At 38.0% G+C, this 23320-nt stretch overlaps 1 protein-coding gene across 2 annotated transcripts in view; it reads left to right on the top strand.

Annotated features, from left to right (window-relative positions):
- CRPPA (CDP-L-ribitol pyrophosphorylase A) overlaps positions 1-23320 on the top strand; it is a 253954-nt gene that overhangs the window by 118424 nt on the left and 112210 nt on the right. The window contains exons 7-8 of one of the 2 annotated variants that reach the window (XM_074195414.1): positions 1293-1382; positions 2069-2161. In XM_074195414.1, coding sequence (XP_074051515.1) covers positions 1293-1382; positions 2069-2161 — 183 coding nt within the window. The remainder of the gene's footprint in view (positions 1-1292; positions 1383-2068; positions 2162-23320) is intronic. The other variant, XM_074195413.1, reaches the window with a different exon arrangement.

Below are 23320 nucleotides of genomic sequence, written 5' to 3'. Positions count from 1 at the left end.
ATGATCTTTCCTAACTTGGTTGGATCTTCCAGACCTTTATGTTTTGAGAGTTGCCAGCATCAGTTAATCAACAAACATTTATCCAGCATTTTCTATGTGTCAGGCCATAAAAGAGGTGCTGGAAACCCAAGCAGAACTAGAGGGAGGACTTGCCACCCCATTTATCCCTATAACAGAATTAGCAGCTTTTCCACAGATTTGGAGAAATGTCCTTTTTCTTTCAATACCTAATACTATAGAAAGTTTGCTCTGTACCCAAAACACTGGCATGGCAGCTGGCTGTCTGCCCTAGGCTTCCCTCCTTTATCAGCTTATACTTAACAGAAGGATTGTGCTGAGTGGGGAAGTGTCAGCAGCTAGGGAGGTCCTTTAGAAGTGATGAAGGTCAGGCAGCTAGGTGGTGCAGTGGATAAAGCACCGGCTCTGGAGTCAGGAGTACCTGGGTTCAAATCCGGTCTCAGACACTTAATAATTACCTAGCTGTGTGGCCTTGGGCAAGCCACTTAACCCCGTTTGCCTTGCAAAAATCTAAAAAGAAGTGATGAAGGTCAAGGCTCTTGTTGTATGGGTGTAATTAATTGACCAGTGTCCTTCAATAGAACATCAACTTCCTGAGGGCAGCCATAGGATATTGTTCCTTTTGTTGTATCTCCTGTGTCTGCTATGTAGTGAGGGTTTAATAAAATGCTTGCATCATCTGACAATCCCTCCTTCTCTCCCACCTCCAGTTCACCAGTTGCTAAATCATCCTGGGCTAAGAATTCATCTCCACAGCCCTTGGAATCCTGTTTGTATGTGAGAAAGATTTGTGCTTCTTTTCTTGGATTAGACCCACATGAAGAATCCTAAATGAAACCTAAGTCCTTTAGAGTAAATGAGCAGACTAGTTCCCAGAACAAAGCCAAACATTCTCCATTGACCTTTGCCCTATCAACCCCCCCCCCCCCCCCTTCATGGATACCACATGGAATTCTTGAGTTCTATAGTTGCTTTTGCTCCTGGGGGGAGACATAATTTGAAGTTGTGCTTTGGAGAAGAAGAATTTGGGCAGCCTGATGTTCAAGGCCAGCTTGAATCCACCAGGTTCAGAAACCTGGGCTGGGATGCCTTCCAAGGGATATCAAGGCACAACTGGAAGGTTGTAGCACAGTCATGGTCCTTGCTCAGTGGGTAGCTCATCTCGGAAAGCCAGGGACCTGACGAGCTGGGCATCTCCTTGAGACTACCTCCACCCTTGACCTCTCTTCCTGGGCTTGCTGGTGCAACTTGTAAAATCTGTTTTTCTTGAACAGGTTCAAGGCTCATCTGTAACCATGTGCCCAAATGCCCAAGACCTTCAGAAGATTTTCCTGGGAGATTGCTATAATTTTGTTTGCATAAATGTAAGTATCAAATGCAAGTGATTTGAAACACATGTTTATCTGGAAAAATAGAATAGAAGTTATATATCCATCCATCCATCCATCCAACTATATCTATCCATCCATCCATCCAGTCTATCTGGCTGTCTATCCATCTATCATTATTCTATCCCACTCTATTTTTCTATGAGATTGAGTGTGTATATATCTATATCTATAGCTATATGTAATATGGGTATATGTTGAACATATATAATACATAGCATATGCAGATATATTATATATGGACATGCACTCACATATAATGAAAAAGAAGAGTAGAAAAAGCTGAAGCATAAATTTTCTCATTACAATCTTTTCATTCCTGCCTTGGGCGTTTGACTTGTCTCTTGAGATAATGGAAAGTGGGTTTGAAGTGGGTTGAAATTTTTTTTTGAAAATTGACTTTAGTCATATTTTAGTGTCGAGATCCATGCCTCAAGTGGTTAGGTGACAAATGCATGTTCTGTTTTCCTCTTCCTGATTTTTATTTAAGGCAGTGGGGATTTTTTTAAGTGACTTGCCCAAGGTCACACAGCTAGGCAATTACTAAGTGTCTGAGGCTGGATTTGAACTCAGGTCCTCCTGACTTCAGGGCTGGTGCTCTAATCATTTCACTACCTAGCTGCTCAATCCAAGACTTTTGCTTTTTTTTTTTCTTTCCTTAGATGATGACCTGTGATTTGCACCAGACCAGGAAGCTGGTGGACGGGCTTGAAAGTACAGCCCCTTGCCTTTTATATCCTCTTGTCGTTGTTTCGGTAGGTGAACAAGGCTGTTCTCATATCCTTTTTCCTCAGCCAATCAGATTGGGTTTCCTTGGAGCCCAGGGTTTATAAATGGCAGGCCTTTGGAGGGGGTCTGCTCACAGTGTTTCAGGTCATTGATTGTGGACACAGTTGAATCCTAGTAATAAAAAGAACCCCCACCAAAAAGAAATGCTCTCTCCCTCCTTCCCTTCTTCCCCTAACCCTAATGCTCCATTATCTTTTTGTATTTTAATTGTTGGCAACTTTGGCAGGTTGTACAGTTGCTGGGTCTTAGAATATGCCCAAATCAGGCTGTCACATGACTGGACTAGAAAGGTCAATTCAGTCAAACAGTTGATTAATTAAGACAGACAATCACAGTGATTTCTCCCCCATCCCCCAAGACTGACTAGACCAGCTGTTTGGCACTGTATAGACTCAGCCTGGGTTAGCACGCTGCCTACACAGCCGGATTCCATTAGGACATAAATCTAGATGAAAAGTTGGGCAAGAGAATGTAATGAAAGGGAGTTTTATTAATAGGGGCTTTTATAGCAGCATAGAATTTAGAGCTCTGAGGGACATGGGAGGTCATCTGGCCTGACTCCCTTGTTTTACACATAAAGAAATAAGCTGAAGGAAAATGTCTGTGGCAAGGTGACACAGGTAGTGATGAGTAGATAGAACTGCAAGCCTTCCTGTGCTTTCTAAGTTCAGTTAAAGGACCCTGAGTCTCACCTGATTAACTCAGCTGCTAAGGCCTCCCCCCAATCATCAGGTGTGTATTTGGCTTCTATTATGTCTGTTTCTCAGATTGTGACCAGGATCTGAGGGGAGAGCCTCTAGCATTTGTTCATTAGTATTGCACACAGGTCAGACCAGACAGTTGGCTGGCCCATAGCTAAACAGCAGGGGGGAGAGATAGCCTTCAGTGGCCCCAGGCTTTTCCTTGACATGAAGCCTGTCTTTTAAACACTTGTGTTCTACTGGTATCATTATATCTATGAGATGCAGAATGCAATATTTTCAAAGAGTTAAAGGGGTCTTGCATGAGCTTCCTGGGGAGTGGAAGCAGATGCACAAGTGGCCAGTGAGAGCCACACAGAAAGAGCTTTATAAGAGGACAGGAGTTCTTCACCTGGAGGGATTGAGGAATTCGGTAAGGATAACGGCATGGGAATTTTTTCAATTTATTTGGTTTCTTTTCTTTGCAATCATTTGTATTTTATTTTGTGCATTTTTAAAGATGATTCTGAGAAGGGGTCTATTGACTTTATCAGAGTGAGAGATCAAGGGGCCCATGATGACCAAAAAGGTCGAAATTTTATGTCCAAGGAAGTTGATGATATAAGAAGAGAAAAAGTTCCTTATATAGTGATGGTGAGGAATGACAGGTAGATGGATATCTAGTTATCCACTGGTGCTTTATTGAGGTTAGGAGGAAGTGACCAAGGCCTAGATCATGTTGGGACAAATCTCCTTTGGTGAAGTCATGGGAAGATGTGGACAAGAGGTTGGGCAGGTGTGGATGAGCTCTGATCTGCATCCTAGGATCATTGCCCTAGCTGAATATTGAATGGGATCATGTTATTTCACACAGATTGACTAGAAGCTCCTTGAGATTAGGGTCTGTTTCATTGTTGTTTACCTTATCTCCCCTGTGCCCAGCATTATGTCTGCACAAGCTAAGCACTTACTGCATTCTTATTATTGGGGAGATCACCCTTACTCCAAACAAGTGAGAGATCAGTCCCTGGAGCCAGTGTTCATGAATGACTTGGAAGAAATCTGGTGTTTGTTTGTTTGACTTGGCCATGAATGAATTACCTGAGTTTAGACCAGTACTTTCTGCTTTCTGAGCCTCAGTTTCTTCATCTAGAAAATGGGTGGATTTAGCAAGATGGCATTTCATTCATCATACAGCTTTACATCTAGGATCCCAAGGTGTTGCTCATTGGAGGTACATAGACGTTGGACTAGCTGCCCCTTGCCATATGGGGTAGCCTTTCTATTCTCCCTTGCTGCCAGAACCTTCATTTCCAAATTACTTTGTATTTATCTTGGCTATATATTAATAATGAGAATAGCTAATATCAGTATTTGGAAAACTCTTAGCATATATTAATTCATTTAATCCTTATAGTAACTTCAGGGAAGTGGGTACTATTATTATCACCATTTGATAGATCAGAAGACTGAGGCTAAGCTTGGTTTAGGTGGTGCACCCAGGGTCACACAGCTAGTTAGGATGTGAGATATGATTAGAACTCAAGACTTTGTTTCTCCAAGTCCATCATACTACCCATTGTGCCATCATGTTGTCTCTCTTGATATGGTGAAAATTCCTTGAGGGTCTACCGTTTTTCATTTTTGTCTTTGTATCTTCACAATTTAATACAATGCCTGGCACCCAGTTAGCACTTTTTAAATGATTATTGAGAGATTGAACCAATCAATTCGACCAACTTTGTCTTCAGCTCTTTGCAATATGCCAGGCACTGGGATACTTCTCCAGGACCTAATTGTGGCATGGAGATGAAGCTGGGTTCTTGAAGTCTAAGCTGGCTAAAGGTAAGCCCTGCTAGGTCCCCACAAACTGGAAAGGATCCATGGACTGACTCCCAGGACAGGTGCCATAGCCAAGGCAAGTCATGCTCATTAGCTAGAGAATGATGACTTTTCCCCCAACCTCTCTCAAAGACCATTTATTAAACACACCATTCTCCCATGAAAGAATGAATGGATAGAACCAGAGACATCCCCTTTTGCAAACAGCTTACAGTCTGGTAGGGGAAATGGTAGAGAGAGGGCCATAAATAACTGCTCCATGCCCCAGTCCAGTGATTTAAAGCTTTCTAAAGTCTGGATGAACCGAAGGAGTGGCCAAGTGAATGCCACAGCATCTAAGATGCAGAAAGAGGCAGGATGGGGAGGCAGTTTGAGTGTGCAGCCTCCCTAGCCTTTATGCTCCTGTTACCAGGCTGAAGAAAGTCCCCCCAGGGTGGTCCTTGATGAAGAGCTACCAAGCTTTGTTACTTGAGACATTAACTTCAGAGGAAACAGATGGAGGCAGGAGGAGGAATACAGAGATTATATCCATGTCCTGTGTCCAGTCCAGGGGCCCTCACTAGACAGACAGTCAGCATAGAGATGACCCTGGATACTTCTGACTAGCCTTAAGGACAAGGCCAGTGATGTGTTTTTATGACCAAGCCCTACTGGGGGCACCTTGTCAGCAGTTTGGGCCCAAGAGGAGAACCTCTCCATTATAGCATCTCAGGATTACCATTTAATAGAGTGTAATATTTTACCATAGAGCATTGTAAGCTTCTCTTTTGTTTCTGAATCCCCAGCCCCAGCCTAGCACTTGGCAAGTAGTAGCTGCTTCATTGATGAAATGTAAGCTCCCTGAGGTTAGGGATGGTTTTGTTTTGGTCAATTTGGTAGGTGCTTAATAGATGCTTGTGGGGGTGGCTAGGTGGCTAGGTGGATAAAGCACCAGCCTTGGAGTCAGGAGTACCTGGGTTCAAATCTGATCGCATACACTTAATAATTACCTAGCTGTGTGTCCTTGGGCAAGCCACTTAACCCCATTTGCCTTGCAAAAACCTAAAAAAAAAATACAAAAAAAAATAGATGCTTGTGGATGGATGGATCTACTGATGAAAGGGAGCTTAACCCTTTTAATGCTGCCACGGATTTGTGATTTCCTTCACGTTCCCTGCAGTGCTGCAGGTTGTAGCCTCTCCATGGTCACCCATCCTATGTGAGTTGAGTCTTGTCCACATTATATCATCTCTATGGTGTACCAGGGGCCCATCTTCCCTATATCCTGACATTATGAGGGGAGTGGAGGGTGTATGACACTAAGAATACCATGAGTCCTTGAGGGTTATAATTGAATTCAGTAACTCTCTGTCTGCAGACTCTCCTCAAGAGAGAACTTCAGAGTGCCCATGTTCTGTCCTGGGACATGGAAGCTATAGAAAGATGGATAGAGTTCAAGTCTGTTTCAGAAGAGCTGGACCTCCCTCACTTTTTTCACAGACTGCCACTTGCTGTCTTTTCCCTGATGGCAATCAGTCCTCCTCAGTGCTTCCAATCAATTTCTGTCTGTCCAAGGCTATAAAACTCATCTATAAAGTCTTACAAAAATCTAATGAAACCAAAATGCCTTTTTTCTTGGCATTTCTTTTTAGTCTTAAATCCTAGATTTTTTTGTTTCCTTCTCTTCCTTTGTATCTCAAGGACCTAGCACAGTGCCCGTTCAGATTAGTCACCTGAGAAATATTTGTCCAATGGTTCTCTTCGTTAGTTGGTAAATATTTCAAGAAGAATTAAGGATGATGGCCATCCTAAGTGCCCATAGGGTAGAATATAAATCCTGGTTCTGTTTCTGTTGGTGGAGGCCACATGCTTCTGACTTCAACTTTCCTTGGGGAGGAAATCTATTATTCTGTCTTTTTTCTTTCTCTGCATTATTCTCTCTCAGTATACATACCTACATACATACCTACATACATACATACATAATATACATAAATATTTACACATATGTTCATATGCATATTTATACATAAATTTAAGCTCGTCTGATCCATTTTGGGTGATTTAGATCAGATTCTCTCTTTAGGAATTTTCCAGATAGTACATAATTTGGGAACATTAATAAAAAAGGAACAAAGTATAACCCCCCCCCCCCCCCAATCAGTGGCAGGAAGGTCGTTCTTCCTCCTATATCATCTTTTTTTTTTTAACTTGTTTTTAAGGGATGGGGTAGGCCCCCGGCATTTCCTGATGAAATTAACAGTATAAATAACCATTTAACAATTGTGAATTCTTTGCATCTGAGATCATAGAAGAATTCCTTTTTAGTTGAAAGATACAGTTTGATAAAATAATTCTTACCTAGGGTGTGGAGTGAAAAGAACTGACTGTTTGTATGTCTTTTATGAGCACGTCAACTAAGAACTACATATGCTAGCTATGATTTCTTTTATGGGTAATGGAAAGCCCAGGGGAGCCCTGATCAAGGGATTGCTCCTGGCCCCAATGTGAATGGTCATTCTGAGACCCATAGAGGGCCCTTGAGCTCTGTGCTTCCGCCTTATTTTTCAGAAGATTCCTGTTGTCACATGAAATATTTTTCTGCTGGAAGACAATTATGATAGCCATGGATTAGGAGTTTTACTCATTCCTTTCCTTGAATGAAATTTGGAATTCAGTTGTAGACATAATTGATTTTCTGATCTGCCATTGTAATCAAGTTATTTTAAGTAACAACAAAAGCAAAGACCAAAACCTTGATATTAATGCAATGAGGCTGTTAGTGCTTTGGGGCAGCAAAATCAAAGCTTTGCAACCCAAATGGAACAGATTATCTGCACAGGAGGTTTATGGGTTCTAAAGTAATGTCTTTTCTAATTCATTGAAACTATTACTAACTGTTGACAAGTAAGGTGGAGTCAGTTCCAAAGGAGGTGGGTTCCAATCTTGCTTATAATCCTTCCAAGTTGGTGAGTGATTCCCTAAGTTTCTGTTTTTTCATCTATAAAGTGATGTGGTTTTCGCTTATGGGTATCTGCTTTACAGAACTGTGAGCCTCCATTGCTATATTGTATGTATTTTGTAAAGATGCCATCTGCTTTAATGACTTGTTTTGGAGTGACCTCTAATTCTGTTAATGTAGGGAAGTCTCAGGTGCGTCAGCTTCTTCTGCCTATGGAGAGTAGTACTTTCTCTGCAGCTTAGGAGCAGATTGGATTTACCTGGGCCAATGAGAGGTTAAGAAATTGCTTAGGGTCAAACCTAGTATATTTCTTGGGAGGACTTGAATCCAAGTCTTCCTAACCTAGGTGACAGTTTTAATGTCTCCCTCGTAAAACAACAACAATAATATCAAAACAATAGTAATGATAATAATACTTGTTTAAATGGTTAATTTAAAGTATTTCATGATGTTTTTTGTTAGTGCCTTCCACAGGGCTACAAGGTGATACACTGGGGATAGAGGAAGAAAATATAAGAATGTCATTATGGGCTATTTTTTCATTTTAAAAATAAATGTGCTCTATTAATATTTAATAAATTGTTTGATACCAGTATTTTCGCTCTGTCCATATGAGGTGCCCTGAGGGAAGAATAAGAATTGTACAACATGGAAGAATTGAGAGTGGTGTGCTCACACAAATCTAGGAGAAATTGGTTCATTCTTATCGTCGAGCCACTTATCTTGTCACCGTAAAGGGGAGGGAATGTTTCAGTTTTCTATCTGAAGATTTGTCAGTCTCCACAGTGTTAGTTACAAAGTAATTGAGAATAGAAAATTGTAAATTCTCAATTAAGTCAATTTATAGATTATGTACCTGGTTTTTAACTAAAGTAAACTTTCAAAAATGAACACATGGCTTTAAAAGATTCCAGCAGAGAAATGATGGACTCAATACAGTGTTAATAATAAAAAAAAAATGAAAATACGGCACATTCAAAGCTTCTTCTACTCCTAGTACAAGCTAATAATCAGAAACATTATGAAGAAAAAAATGGTGATGATCAATGTGAGTAAAGTTTGATAAGAATATAACCACCAAAATATCATTTGAGATGCGGATTTATGTCAGCCATTAAATATTAAGCATCTACGCTATTCCAAGCACTGGGTATACAAAAAGAGGCAAAAGGCTGCTGTCCCTGCCCTCAAGATGCTCCCAGTCTAATGGGGGGGGGGATAACATGCAAATATATATCAGTACAAATTTGGGCTATAAGAAACAATTAACAGAGGAAAGATTTTGGAATTAAGGGCATGGAGAAGGCTTCTTATAAAGCAGATTTTATTTGGGACTTATAGGAAGCCAGGGGACTTAGGAGTCAGAATAGAGACGGGAGACATGGGGGACAGCTAGAGACAATGCCCTGAACTGAGAGATGTAGGATCTGGCTGTTAGAACAATAAGGAGGCCAGTGTCATTGGATTAAAGAGAACATGGTGGGAACTAAGGAATAAGACAACTAGAAATGTAGGAGGGGGCAGGTCCAAGAAGGCTTTGAAAATCAGAGAGAATATTTTGGGAGTTTACTGAGTGTGTGTGTCTGGGGCGGGGGGATGTTATATGATCAGACCTACATTTTAGGAAAATCCCTTTAGTAACTGAATAGAGGAGAAACTTGAGGCACCAGACACATCAGCAGCCATTACAGTAATGGAGTTTACAATAATAGAGGTGGAGGTGATAAGAACCTGCCCTACGATGGGGGCATTGTCAAAAGAGAGGAGAGGGAGTGGACTTGAGGGATATGGCAGAGGTGAGATGATAGGCCTTGGCAGCAGCTTGGATATGAGTGGGGTGGAGTGTGAGAGATAGTGAGGAGTCTAAAATGAATTAGGTTGTGAGCATGTGGGAGTAGAAGATGGTTGTTGACTTTTAGAGTAATAGGGAAGGTCAAAAGAAGGACAGGATTTAAGAAGAATGAAAATCATTCATAATGACTTTAAGTTGTATATTAGACTCCAGTTTGAGATGTCTGAGAGGCTGTTGGAGAGGTGGGATTGGAGATCAGGAGAGAGACTGAGGCAGGACAGACAGAAGTGAGATGCCCATTAAATTTTTGGGAATCAATGAGATGGCCATGATGTGATCTAGAGGGAGAAAAGAAGATCCAGGACAGTCTAAAAGGACACCTAGAGTTTGATGATGTGATCTGGAGAAGGATCCAGCAATGTAGACAAAGGAGTGATCAGAGAGGTGGGAGGAGAACCAGAAAAGAGGGATGACCCAAAATCCTTCAGAGAAAAGAGTATCCAAGAAGAAAGAGTGACCGTCAGTGCCAAAGGTTTCAGAGAGTTCAAGGAGAAGGAGGATTGAGAAAAGGCCACTGGATGTGGCAATTAAGAGATCATTAGTAACTTAGGAGAGAGGAGTCTTGGGGGGGATATAAAGTTAGAAACTGATTATAAGAGATTAAGAACAGTACGAAGGGAGAGAACATGCTGAAACACCAACTGTAGAATTTTAGCTACAAAGGACTAAAAGAAATATAGGATGATACTGTCAATATTAAATCTAGGCCTTCATATATATTGTGTGTTGAGCTATTAGCTAATGATCATATTGAAGTCATCATCATTAGTAAGACATTTAAAAACTGAGCTTATGATGTTGAAAATTAAGTAAGTCACTAAAGGCATATCCATTTAAACTTGAAAAACTAATTTTCTAAACTTTAAAAATGTTCTGGTTTCCCTTGATTTTGAATTCTTTAGTTGAAAATATAAAAATTCATCACCTTCCAATTAGTTTGAAAGAACAAGTGATATCACTTGTTGGCTAGTCACTGTCAAGCATAAACTTTGCCTAATTGGTGGATGGGATTAACTAATGAGGACCTCAGTGTACACAGTGCAACCAATGAAACAGTTTTCACTTTGTGAGAAGCAACAATTTGTTCTCACAGCAATTAAACCAAGTGTTGGAATAAATAATTGCTCTATCACATTCATATTGTAATTTTCCAAACAACGAAGCCCTTGCAGTCACATTGCTCTATGTAAAAGTGTCATCAATAATGATTTCACTGAGAAACAAAAGATTTTATATTGTTTATAACACTTAAAAAGTATAAACTATCTTGTAGGTTGTATATATTGCCACAGAGATTATGTGTATGTTCACATGGGTTTGGCTAAGTGAGACTCGTAGGGAGCCATACATTGAAATCTGAAATCTTATCAGCCTCTCTTCAAAGAGGCTGTGATTCCTGCTTGGAGAAGGCAGGAGATTGGAGGCCAAGGTTGGCTGCACTGCTTTCCTTGGCAGATGAGTACTGAACTTGAGTGTATATCTCTCTGCCCCCCCCACCCCAATTAGGCAAATCTAAGAGAAATTAGTTCATTCTTATCATTGAGCCATTTCTCTGGTCACCGTAAAAGGGAGGGAATGTTTCAATTTTCTATCTGAAGATCTGTCAATCTTCACACTGTGTTACTGAGAATAGCAAATTGTAGCCAAAAAGAAGATAAGAAACAGGGATCAGACAAGATATACAGATTAGAATATGCCAAATAGTGGCTACCTCTCTGAAAGAGATAGAGATAATTTCTTATTTCAAGGGAATTTTTCTGAACTTTCTAGGGAGGGAAGCTGGAAATTAGGGATTTGAGACACCAACTCCTCATCATTTATCCTGCTCCCCTATGCCTTTTCTCTTTTTCCTAAAGAAAGAAGTAGATTGGGCTTCTCTTCCTCTGCTGGTTTGGTCCTTCCTCTCTCCTGCTTTTTACAGTTTTGCTCTTTGTGCTCAACAGGGTTGAGCAACTATTCTCTTCCTTAATGAGGAAAATCTTATATAAATTCAGCAGATTTGAATTCTGGGTTATAATTCTTCTTGACATCTTTATGGATTGTTTTTTGGTAACTTGATTTTGTGCATATTTTATAATATACATATTAGGCTATGTAAATATACATGTATTGAACTACTTGGTGAAATAAATAAAACTGATGGAATAAATATTAAATATGTTAATTGTTTTACATGTATCTACGTATCTACATAGCTGTAGAAAGGTGAAATTACTTGTAGAAATGCAGTGTATAATATCTTTTGCTTAGTCACAGAAGATCAAATATAGAAGTTCAGAAAGCATTGAAAACTTAGTTTTTAATAATGAAAGAATTTTAAAACATGACATAGCAAATATTATGATGAAAAGTGCGTTTGACTTGGGCAGGCAAAATGCTGCCTTAGTGCCTTTCTCTGAATAGCATGTCCTTTGCCTATGAAAGTTCAGTGACCATCTTAATAACTACAAATCAGAATGTATCTCAGAAATGTACTTACCAAAGGTATTAGCCATTGATTTTGACCTGATTTGAAAATGAAAAGGGGGCTCCCCACAGCTGGGATGGGTCTTCCAGATCTTCCTCTTTGTGATTGCTATTGTACTGCATTCATTTTTGGCACATTCAAGAGCTTCTTCAGTGAGATCTCTCATTGATCATTCAATCAGTCTAAGAAAACTTTGTAGGACAAACTTAACTAGATGAAAAATGCCTCTGATTCATTCTACAATTTGCAATTTATATGGTCAGGCCGGCTGGCAGTACCTAGGTATCTGTATCTGATGTTGAACAATGAATTGATTTTTTTTTTTTACAAAAAAAAAAGTAGTAAGAGGAGAGTGGCCTGGATAACACGTTTGACTTTTGCCTCCTCCAACTGGATCCTTGACCCAGAGGTCCTTATCTTCAACATAAACTTTTTTTTTGTTAATGTTGCATCATTGTAGATCTTAAAATAACATGATCTATTGAAACCAATATTGTAGGTAATTCAAAGGTCAATTGAGAAAATCATACTTGGTAGACACTGTCTCCATTGCTGACTATACTCAAGAAATATTGAGTTGCTGAGATGTTGTTAGAACTTGCAGATATAAACATAGAATTTGGATCTTATTAGTGACTTTTTACACACAGAGTTTAGAACATAAAACAGTAAAATTTGTGGCTATGATAAAAGTTTAAGTGCTGGAAAAGATCTCAGAGATGATCCAACATGGTCACCTCATTTGACAGGATGAGGAAATTGAGTTCCAAGAGATGAGTCATACATAGGATAAGAGGTCACATTTATCCAGGTTCTTAGATATCAGGACCAGTGTTCTTTCAAAGAAAAAAAAAAACAAAGAAAAAAATCAGCTTCTATTTTATTAATTCATTGATTTTATTTTATTTTGGGTTTTTTTAGGGTTTTTTTGGGGGGGCAAGGCAATGGGGTTAAGTGACTTGCCCGAGGTCACACAGCTAGATAATTAGTGTCTGAGACAAATTTGAACTCAGGACCTCTTGACTCCAGGGCCGGTGCTTTATTCACTGAACCACTTAGCTGCCCCTATTAATTTTATTTCCTTTTTTTAAGTCACTTCTTTGGTTTTCAGAATCTTTTCTCAGTTTTAATTTTTTGAAATATTGATTTAAATTTTTTTAGTTGTATGCTCACTTATTGATTGGCTCTTTCTTTTGTTGATAAATGTGTTTAGAGGTATAGAATTGAAAAGACTCCTATTAAAATTAATAACTTTCATATATTATCTCAATGTATCATGGTGTCTCAATATTGGAAAATCTGTTAGCAGTGGTCTGATACCTACCTGGCAAAGAACAAAGTACCCTTTCCATAACCTGCTCAGTAATGACCATTCCACCTCTGCTTGGGATCCTTTGTTCCTTGTTCCCTCCCCCAAAAAGCCCTTTTCGCTGTTGGATCGATCTCTGGATGTCAGGCACATGGAGCTGATCAATAATTGTTTGATTAATTAGCAAGTTTGTCCTTCTATTAACCCCCTCCTCCCCCCACATCTGAATCATGTAATAGTTTCTAATTCTTTATTCAAAGAACGGCCCTTCAAGTACTGGGAAATTGATATCGGGTCCTCCCTTAGGTTTTTCTTCTCTAGGATAGACAGCCTCTGCTCCATCAGCTGATTCAGATGTCATGGTCTCAATCAAGTCTCTTCACCATCTTGCACCTTCTCTTATGAATACCTTGCCTAAAAATGTGGTATCCTGGAGGAATCACACTCCAGAGGAAGGTAGAGAGAAATGTACTCTTCCTACTTCTTTTGTTATGATACTAGCAAGTGGTTTTCCATTACCCCCAAAGCCTAGTGTATTAGAATGAGGCAGCAGTCCTTGACTCTCAGTGTTACTTCCTGTTGTAGAGGCAATCCTCATACTTTATAGGCCTTAAAGAAAATTTTCTTTTCTTTAATGTAATATAATTTTATCCCTGCAAAGAATCAGAGAATGTATTTTAAGAGATCACAGGTTAATAATTGCATGTGTATGTATTATATGCATTTTTAAATTATGCAGTGATAGTTATACACAAAATTTTATATATATAAGTTCTAAAATTTTATTTTATGATTAAAGATGTTAATCATTAAAAGATAGTAGATAATTCTAGGGCCTCCAGGTCACATTTATTATGAGATGCAGGATCCAAGTCTAAACTACAGAGCATGTGATTTCTCAAAATTGTGGTCACATGACTCAGAACTATGAAGATATTTTGCCAATCTGAAAGTTCTCTTTGGGTCAGCTCTCATTTTGTTGATCAATCTCCTAATTCTGTTCCTTCAGCTATCCATGCCTAGAATGTCCTTAATCCTCCTTGCTGAATTTCAGGGCCCTTTCCTTCTCAAGTGTCAACTCTCTTATGCAGCATCCCTGAATGTCTCCTCTCCAATCCCTACTTTCATTTGAAAGTGATTTTTTTTCTCCTGTAAGTTTCTTTGGGACCATTTTCTTTGAATCTAGACCTTCTTTGCTTTGTAGCATCTTTGATAGTAGAGTAGATGCTCCTTGAGGACAGTGACTAAGTCATTTTCATCTTCATCCTTCCAATATATTGTAGAGCCTTCTGGAAGAGAGATCTATCACCACTCAAATGGACATCCCTACAGGAAGTACAAAGTGACTCTATCATGATATACATGTGTTTATGTGTATGTGTTTATATATATATATATATATATATATATATATATATATATATATATATATATATATATATATATGTGCGTGTGTTAGTGAGCATGACTAGATACTGATCTGTGCCCAGAATTAAACAGCAGAAGGAGAGCAGACTGGTTTGTCTTTAGAAAGTTGCAGATCTCCTTTAATGACCTCAAGTTTCTCCTTGAGCAAAGGCTATCTATTTTTTTTATTTTCTTTAATGTAGTTGAGGCTAAGTGACTTGCTCAGAGTCATGTAGATAGTAAGTGTCTGAGGTTGGATTTGAACTTAGGACCTCCTAGCACCAGGGCTGGTACTGCCATTGGGCCATGTAGCTACCACAGTCCTATCCTTTTTTAATACCAATGAATATCTAACAGAGGGCAAGGGAAAAACATCTATATGTGAGCAAACCGGGGCATTTAACCAATGAGGGCTTCCAAAAAACAACAGGAGTCTGAAATGTTTTCAGGGAGCTATATGATTGAAAAAGAAAATGGTTCTCTAATTTTTTTTATGATGTGACCTATTATATCAGGCAGTCAACTTGCCTTTTTTAAGCACCTAGTATGTATGGGGTAATATCTTGGGTTCTGGGGAGTTCTTTAAAAGACAGTCCTTAAAAAAAATAAAAGACAGTCCTTGCTCTACAGGAATTCAGTAAAGGAGATGACACACAAACAAGATGTATAAAAGATACATCTAGGTCACCTATACATTTGGAGTTTATCTTGGTACAAGTCATGAGATGTTTGGCCAAATCTAATTTCCTCTATAACTCTGTTAGTTTTTCTAGCCTTTATTGCATTTACTAGGATTTTTTTTTGTGTTCATCCAACACAAGGCTACTAGATTAAATTGTTTTGTAAATATGCAAAATCCATCAGGTCTCTCCATGGGAGGAAAAAAATTCATGATTATACAAGGTTAGAGAGACTCGCAGGAGGCAAAATAGATGAATTTGATTATATAAAATTAAAAAGCTTTTGCAAAAACAAATCCAATGAATCTAAAATTAAAAGAGAAACACTAAACACTCCATTGGCGAAATTTTTTTTCATTAATTTTCTCTGATAAAAGTCTTTATTTTTGTGATATAAAAGAAACTGATTCACATTTAAAGGAATAAAAATCATTCTTAGTTGAAAAAGGGTCTAAGCATATGAATAGGCAGTTATTGAGGAAAGACATTTCCATGGCTATATGAAAAAAATGCTCCAAATCACCAATAATTTGATAAATGTAAAGTTATTCTAGAATTTCACAGTATACCTGATAGATTGGAAGTGATGGAAAAAAAGATGAAGAGTTTTATTATATATATATATATATATATATATATATATATATATATATATATATATATATGGGAAATAGTCACATTTGATCAGTGAACCTGTGAATGAATATAAACCTTATGGAAAGCAGTTTGGAAGTATACACAAAAGGTCACTGAGCTAGGTATAAAGCAGTGTGTAGCACTACTTGTACAACGGCATTAATATTATAAAAATCAATAGTTTTGAAGACTTTTAAAAATTGATGAAGAATAAAATGAACAAGAATAGGAAAACAATTTCTACAACAGTAATGCTGTGAGATAATCATCCTTGTGTAAGGACTGCAATTAGTGCTTTGGCCATCTGTGTTTCCAGAACACGAAGGATGAAAATGCTATCCACTCCACAGAGGTTCTGGATTGCAGCTTCCACATGCTACACACACATACCTGTATATTTATACATATATAATTACATATGTGTATATATATTTGCATGCATTCATGCACACATATATATAATTAAACCTAATCAACAAGGGAATTTGTTTTGCTTGACTCAATACTTACATGGAATTTCTTTTTCTTTTTTTCAGTGAGAGGATTTGGGAGGAAAAGAAAATAGGTTTCTCTTTGTTTAAAAGAATTTAATTAAAATGTTACCCCCCCCCCCCCACAAAGAGGTTGACTAGTCCCATCAGTGCCTTTTGGTGTTAGTTCCTGATGGGTCAGCTTTTATAGCTAGTGCTATCCAATCAGAGGACTCCTTTTCTTAAGAGAGACATGTCAGCCAGTCACAGGATCCTATATAATCTCTTGTTATTGGCTCTTCTTGGATATACCCCCTTGCACATTGAATTTAGAGATTTTTGCTTACTTGTGTCTTTGAAGTTTTTTTCAAATGGTTGAGGTCCAATCTTTCAATATGAAGCCACCTCTGTCTATCTATCCAGAACACCATGATATCATTCACAGGACCTTTTACTATGAATGGTTCCTGTTTTTTACCATTTGTAGTTTGTCACTAGGCTCTCTCATGTCTCCCTAAAATGAACTAGTTTTATTCCTGGGAACTGAGTGATTCCTTGAATGGACTGATAGATTCGACTGGAAAAGCAATAAGTTTTGCTGAGAAATAGCTCATTTTCTGGAGATTCATCTTAGATGTAAATAAATTCAGAAGCAAAGCTTCCCCAGAGCTTTTTAAAAAATGCAAATGGCTCCTCATGGTGCTTGATTTTAATCAGGTAATCATATCAATTCCTTCCACAGAGGGAATGAAAGTTTTAACTGGGCTGAGAATAGTTTGGAGAAGAAAGAGAATAAAAAAAGGAGGGTGTTAGACTAATTTCTAAAATTCTTTCACCCTTTGTAGGCCTGGTGAGTGACTTTGGACTGTCAGAGATCAGTAGACTCCATGAGAGGAGACAGGAAGTCTAAGGGTGACAGAGCACCTGTGCCTAATTTTCAGGTCTTCCTCATGGCAACTGAGAAAGTAATAACTCAGGAGGCCTTAATAGTTAAAATCCAAAGATTAGGGGGAGTGTCTGTAGATTGGTTGTTGACTAAAAATCCCATCTTCTTTTCATTTGATTCAGTGTCTCTGATGCCTTTGCTCTGGCCATTCAGATTAGAGTAGGGCTTCTTGTCCCTTCTTCTTCTGGGGATTAAGGAGAGTGGGAAACATAAGGAGAACAAAGAAGAAAAAGAGTAGTAAGAGTTTTGGGAAAAAGATGGACAGCTGGCTTCTCTTGACCCTTCCTGTTTCTCTCCTCATTAGACCTCTGCTATAATGTGTAGTTTAGTAAATATTTAGGGGATATCTCCCTATTGGAGAGCAATTTTAAGATTTGGGGGAAAGCAGAATCATGTCTTGCATAGAGAACATATTTCCAACCAGCAAGACCTAGTTTTAAGCCCTATATCTGACAAATACTAGCTATGTGACCCTGAGCAATTCTCCAAAGCTCTAAGTAGCAAAGAAGTGCTATACTACAATGGTGAAGAGAGTTCCCTCACCTGGGAGATCTGTCTGCTGATTAAATCACAGATCTTGACCCCTCAGATCTTTGGGACCTTTTTGCTTGCTGAGTATATTATAATAATTCTGCTGACTGAAGATTTAACTATATTTGCCCTGTCTTTTTAGATACATTCTAGTCTTCTGGTGGGCTGGTAATAGGCACAAAACTTCTTTGGTATCCTGAAGAGTCCAGCTAGGGAGATAGCTGGTGAACATGGCTTAACTAGCACCGGCATTTGGAAAGGGTCTTAGCCATCCTGTGACCTATTTTGTGTTAAAAGTTTACAAACAGATTTCGACCAATAATGACCAGCCTTGATGTGTGACAGACCCAGATTAGTCCATCAAAGAGTCTTTATTAAGACCTACTGGGTGCTAGGTACTAAAACAAGAAATTAATATCCCTGCCTTCAAGGAACTTATATTTAATAAGGAACCATCAACACATATAAGGAAATACACACTTTATCTGAAGTACATACAAATTACTGAGGAGATACACTAGCATTTGGGTGGGGGCAGTCCCTGAAGACCTCCTGGTGGAGTTGACATTTGAAAAGAACGAAGCCATGGTGATAGCTAATGGAATGTGTGAGGAATATCAAGAAAACAGTTTGATTGAACAATTTAGAGAGTGTATGAAGGGGGAAAATGTTGGCTAAGTTTGAACAGGTGGAACTTGATGATGATGACATGAATGGATGATCCTGGTAGTCATAGGGAGCCTTTGAAGGATTGTTAGCAGGGAAATGTCACACCTATGTTTGGAGGATGTGGCAAGTGTGTGGAAAATAGCTTTCAGAGGGAAGAGTTTTAGATAGGGACATCAATTAGAAAATTTTGGAGAGGTGAAGAAGACCTGAATTAGTTGTTGGTTGTGTGAGAAGAGACAAGGGGATGGATGAAAGAAAGATATTTTGGAGGCAGAAACTTAGAATCTGATGGAATATGGGAAAATGAGGTGATAAACTTAAGTGCTTGGAAAGCTTCAGGTTCTTTCACCAGAAATAGGGAAATATTGAAGTAGGATTGGTTTTGAGCAGAAGGAAACAAGTTTGAGGTCAAGTTGTCCATGTGATATGGGATTAAAAAGTCTAATAGGTCATTTGTAATATGGTGCTGGAAAACTCAGAGTCAGCCTGGACCTGGTTTTACATACCTTGTGTAGAAATGATGATCAACCCCTTGGGAGATAGTGAAATTACTGAGAGAGTAAGAGTATAGAGAGAAAGAGGGAAGAACCTAAAAACATCCACAGGTAGAAGGTATTGAGTAGAGTGATAATCTAGTAGAAGAAACATCAGACAGGTAGGAAGAAAGAACCCAGAGAGAGCGGCGTAAGTAAAATCTGTCAAGGAGAGAGCAATCAGGTGATCATTAACACTGTTAGATGATCCAAAGAAGTCAAGAAATATGAGGATTGAGAAAAGCTGTTAGACCTGGCATTAAAGATGAATGATGGGGCTGCTAGATGGCATAGTGGATAAAGCACTGGCCCTGGAGTCAGGAGTACCTGGGTTCAAATCCCATCTCAGACACTTAATAATTACCTAGCTGTGTGGCCTTGGGCAAGCCACTTAACCCCATTTGCCTTGCAAAAAAACCTAAAAAAAAAGATGAATGATAACTTTAGAGGAACTGTTTTCAGATAAGTGGTAAGGTGGCTTTTTCTCAGAATTTGGCTTAGAAAGGGAAAAAGGAAACACTAAAGCTTTAAAGAGAATGGGAGAGACCAAGTGAGAGAGTTTTAAGGCAAAGAACAAGACACTTATGGGTTGCAAGGAAGGAGTCAGGTTAAAGGGAGAAACTGAGGAGAGAGCCAGTGATTATATGAAGCAATCTCAAATTTGGATTGGGGGTGAAAAGAAGAAGGAAACATAGGGAAAAGAATATGAAATGACAATAACCTCTAGCCTGTTTTTAAACCAAATTGACCATCAAGGCAAATAAGAAGGATCTGGTTCATTGATGGAGACATTGTCATAGGGACTACTTTTCTGTAAGTTAGAGATTTTATTCACAGCTCTTTATCTTGTAATTCTATCTTATGACTGAATTATTAGTAAGTTGCTAATCATTTGCAATTTAGAAAGAAATAAGCAGGATTAGACATGTGTGTTTCTGTGCTGCTTTGTGATGTGTTCTTGCTGAACTGCTGTCAAGCCTTGCTCAATTCCTGTGGCTGCTGAAATTGAAGGGCTTGGAGAAAACGATGAAAGGCATTCTATGAATTCTATGAATCCGGCCCCAAACAGCTTCTTTCTGGCCCCATTCTGATGATGGGCACGTTTCTCAATCCTTTGTGCTTTCTGGCATGCCTTGATCATGGCTTCTCCCTTAGGAACTTTTTCCTCCTTTAAAAAAATTCATTTTAACAAAATGAGTTAAAACAGAAAAAAACATTTGGCTTTTAAAGTATAAGCAGGAAATTGAGGAAATGAATAAGGAATATTTAATTTTGGATTAATGCCAGTTATATAAATCTTTTAAACTTTATAGTTTAATGCTATCCAAATGTTTATAGACACCAGGAGTTCTTAACCTTTTTTGAATATTGGACTTCTTCGGAAGACTAAACCCTTCCCAGAATCATGTTGTTAAATACAGAAATAAATAGGATTACAAAAGAAACTTGTCCTATTGATATACTGTTATCACAAGATTAAAAACACCATCAACAAAATTCAGAGATCGTAGGCTGAGCCCTTATGATTTAGGTGATCTGGAAATAAACTTAAAAATAATTAAAGGTAATTTCTTATGTGGTAATAAGGACATTTTTAGATGTAGAAAGTAGCATTTTTCATAGGTGACATCATTGTGCTAGTATAAAAAAAACTGCCATCAATTCAATGAATTTTAAAGGTTTTTCCTGTCTTAGTTTTCCTTATGTTTTTATCTCCATGTATTTAGGATTTTGTGTTTTTTAACATCATTTTTTTTCCATTTTCCACAAGTTAAAAAGGGATTGACTTATATTTTATAGATGAGTAGTCAGCCAAACAAATCAATGCTTTATATTAATCGTTGGGAATTCTTTCAGTTCTTTCAACTTCTAACTTAGAAAATTTGTCACAGATGGCATAGCTTTGAAGGGAATAGAAATCAATTAACTCAACTTTAGACATAATTTTAAAACTCACAATACAATTCTGAAAAATTCTTTTCTCTGAAAAATCACCTTGTGAATGCTTACTTTATGATTTATTCATTTCTTTACAAGTAATAGTAAATTCTAGCTGGAAGTGAATAAATAGATTGTGGAGCTGGGAGTTGGCAATTGGTATTCCAGTTTAGCCCTGTGACTAAATGGGAAGGTAATATTGGAATGTCATTTTCCTTTTCAGGACATGATGTTCTTCATCTGAAAAATTAAATAATTAGACACAGTGTATCTAAAGGTTCCTTCTCACTTGAAAAGCAGATATTAAATGTTTAATAGAAGCACTAGCTAACAGTGATTTTGTGAAATATTTATTGGATATGGAAAACTTTGTCATTCCCTGGAGGAAGATTGGCTAAAGGATGGGAACAAGCAAAAAATTTTCAAAAGAAAAAATTGTAAACTCTTTTGATCATATGAAACTATTTCGAATCACTAGTAATAGTGCAGATTAATACAACTATGAGGTTTTACCTTGCACCTAACAAATTGCCAAAGGGGAGATAAAATTAAATAATCCTGAAGGGGCAGTGGACAGACAGGCACATGGACACTACTATTGGAGCGTGTAGTGGTTCCATCATTTCAGAAAGCAATGTGCAGTTATACATAATAAATATACTACCTATTTATTCTGCCCCAGAGATCTTCCTCTTAATAGAAAGATCAACTATATACCAAAATATTTATAGCAACAGTTGTGTTTGATAGCAAAGAACTGGAAATGAAGCAGAAGTCTATTGCCATACTGAGGAATGGCTAAACCAGTGATGGTTTTGTGGTTATTCAGTCATTTTTCATTATGATTTAGGTGATCTGGAAATAAACTTAAAAATAATTAAAGGTAATTTCATTATGGACTCATTTGGCACCTGGCCCAGTCTTACTTTTCAACTTTTGCCTGCACATTAGGATATTTCAATATGCCTATTCAAATTTCTTTGTGACCCCATTTGGGGTTTTCCTGTCAGAGTTGCCTAAGTTGTTTGCCATTTCCTTCTCCAGCTTATTTTCCAGATGAGGAAACTGAGGCAAACAGGGTCAAATGACTCCTAGGGTCATACACTAGTAAGTATCTGAATCTAGATTTGAACTCACAAACATGAGTCTTCCTGACCCCAGCACTGACAGTCTATCTACTACACCACCTAGCTGCCCCCTAGCCAGTGGTGGTACATGAATATAATGGAATGTTACTCTGCCATGAGAAACAGTGACATGAGAAATTCAGAGAAGTTTAGGAACAATTCTAGGAGCAGTAGAAACAGAAAAAGAATGTTCACAGTGACCAAAACAATATATAAAGAGTAATCACAAAACAAAACTGAATGTTGTGTAAATAGATTTTCTAAGCTTCACCCTGGAAAAGAGGTGAGGAAATGCACCTCCCTTTTTGAGTAGAGGGAGACAATAGCTGTGAGATATTGAAGATCTCAGACATAATTGATATGTTCAATTGTTCTAAATTGCTTTCCTTCTTTTGTTTAAAATCACTGTTGTTAAAAAAGGCTCCTTGAATAGAAGGGAACAGAGGGCTATTAAAAATAAATGTAATATAAAAGTAAACAAAAATTCCAAGAAACTTAGAATTATCCCAAAGATATTCAAAGAAAGGAAAGAGGACCTGTGTGTCATCTTTTTTATGGTGACTAAGAATTGGAAATCAGAGGAGTGTCCATCAATTGAGAGTGGCTGAGGTAGATGATTATAATGGAATGGTAGTATAAGAGATAACAAGCAGGATGATTTTAGAAAAAACATGGAAAGGCATACATGAATTGATGCATGATAGAGTGAACAGAACTAGAACATAGTACATAATTGTGCAACATTATACATAATAACAGCAATATTGTTTGATGAAGAATTGTGAATGACTTAGCTATTCTCAGGATCGCAGTGATCCAAGGTAATCCCAAAGAACTAATGATGAAGCATGCTATCTGCTTCCAGAGAAAGGAGTGATATTGTTTGGATAGAAACTGAACCATGCTATCTTTCATTTTTTTCTTTTATTTGAATCTTTTTGTACAAATGACTAATATGGAAATATTTTACATAATTGCACATGCATAATTTTTATCTGATTACTTATCTCAGGGAGGGGAGAGAAGAATATAATTTGAAACTCAAAACTTTAAATAAAAATATTTAAACTTTTATTAAAAATATGTGGGGAGATGGT

This window comes from Macrotis lagotis, chromosome 7 (genome assembly GCF_037893015.1).
Source record: "Macrotis lagotis isolate mMagLag1 chromosome 7, bilby.v1.9.chrom.fasta, whole genome shotgun sequence".
Lineage (NCBI taxonomy): Eukaryota > Metazoa > Chordata > Mammalia > Peramelemorphia > Peramelidae > Macrotis > Macrotis lagotis.
This window is presented reverse-complemented; position numbering and strand designations above follow the sequence as displayed.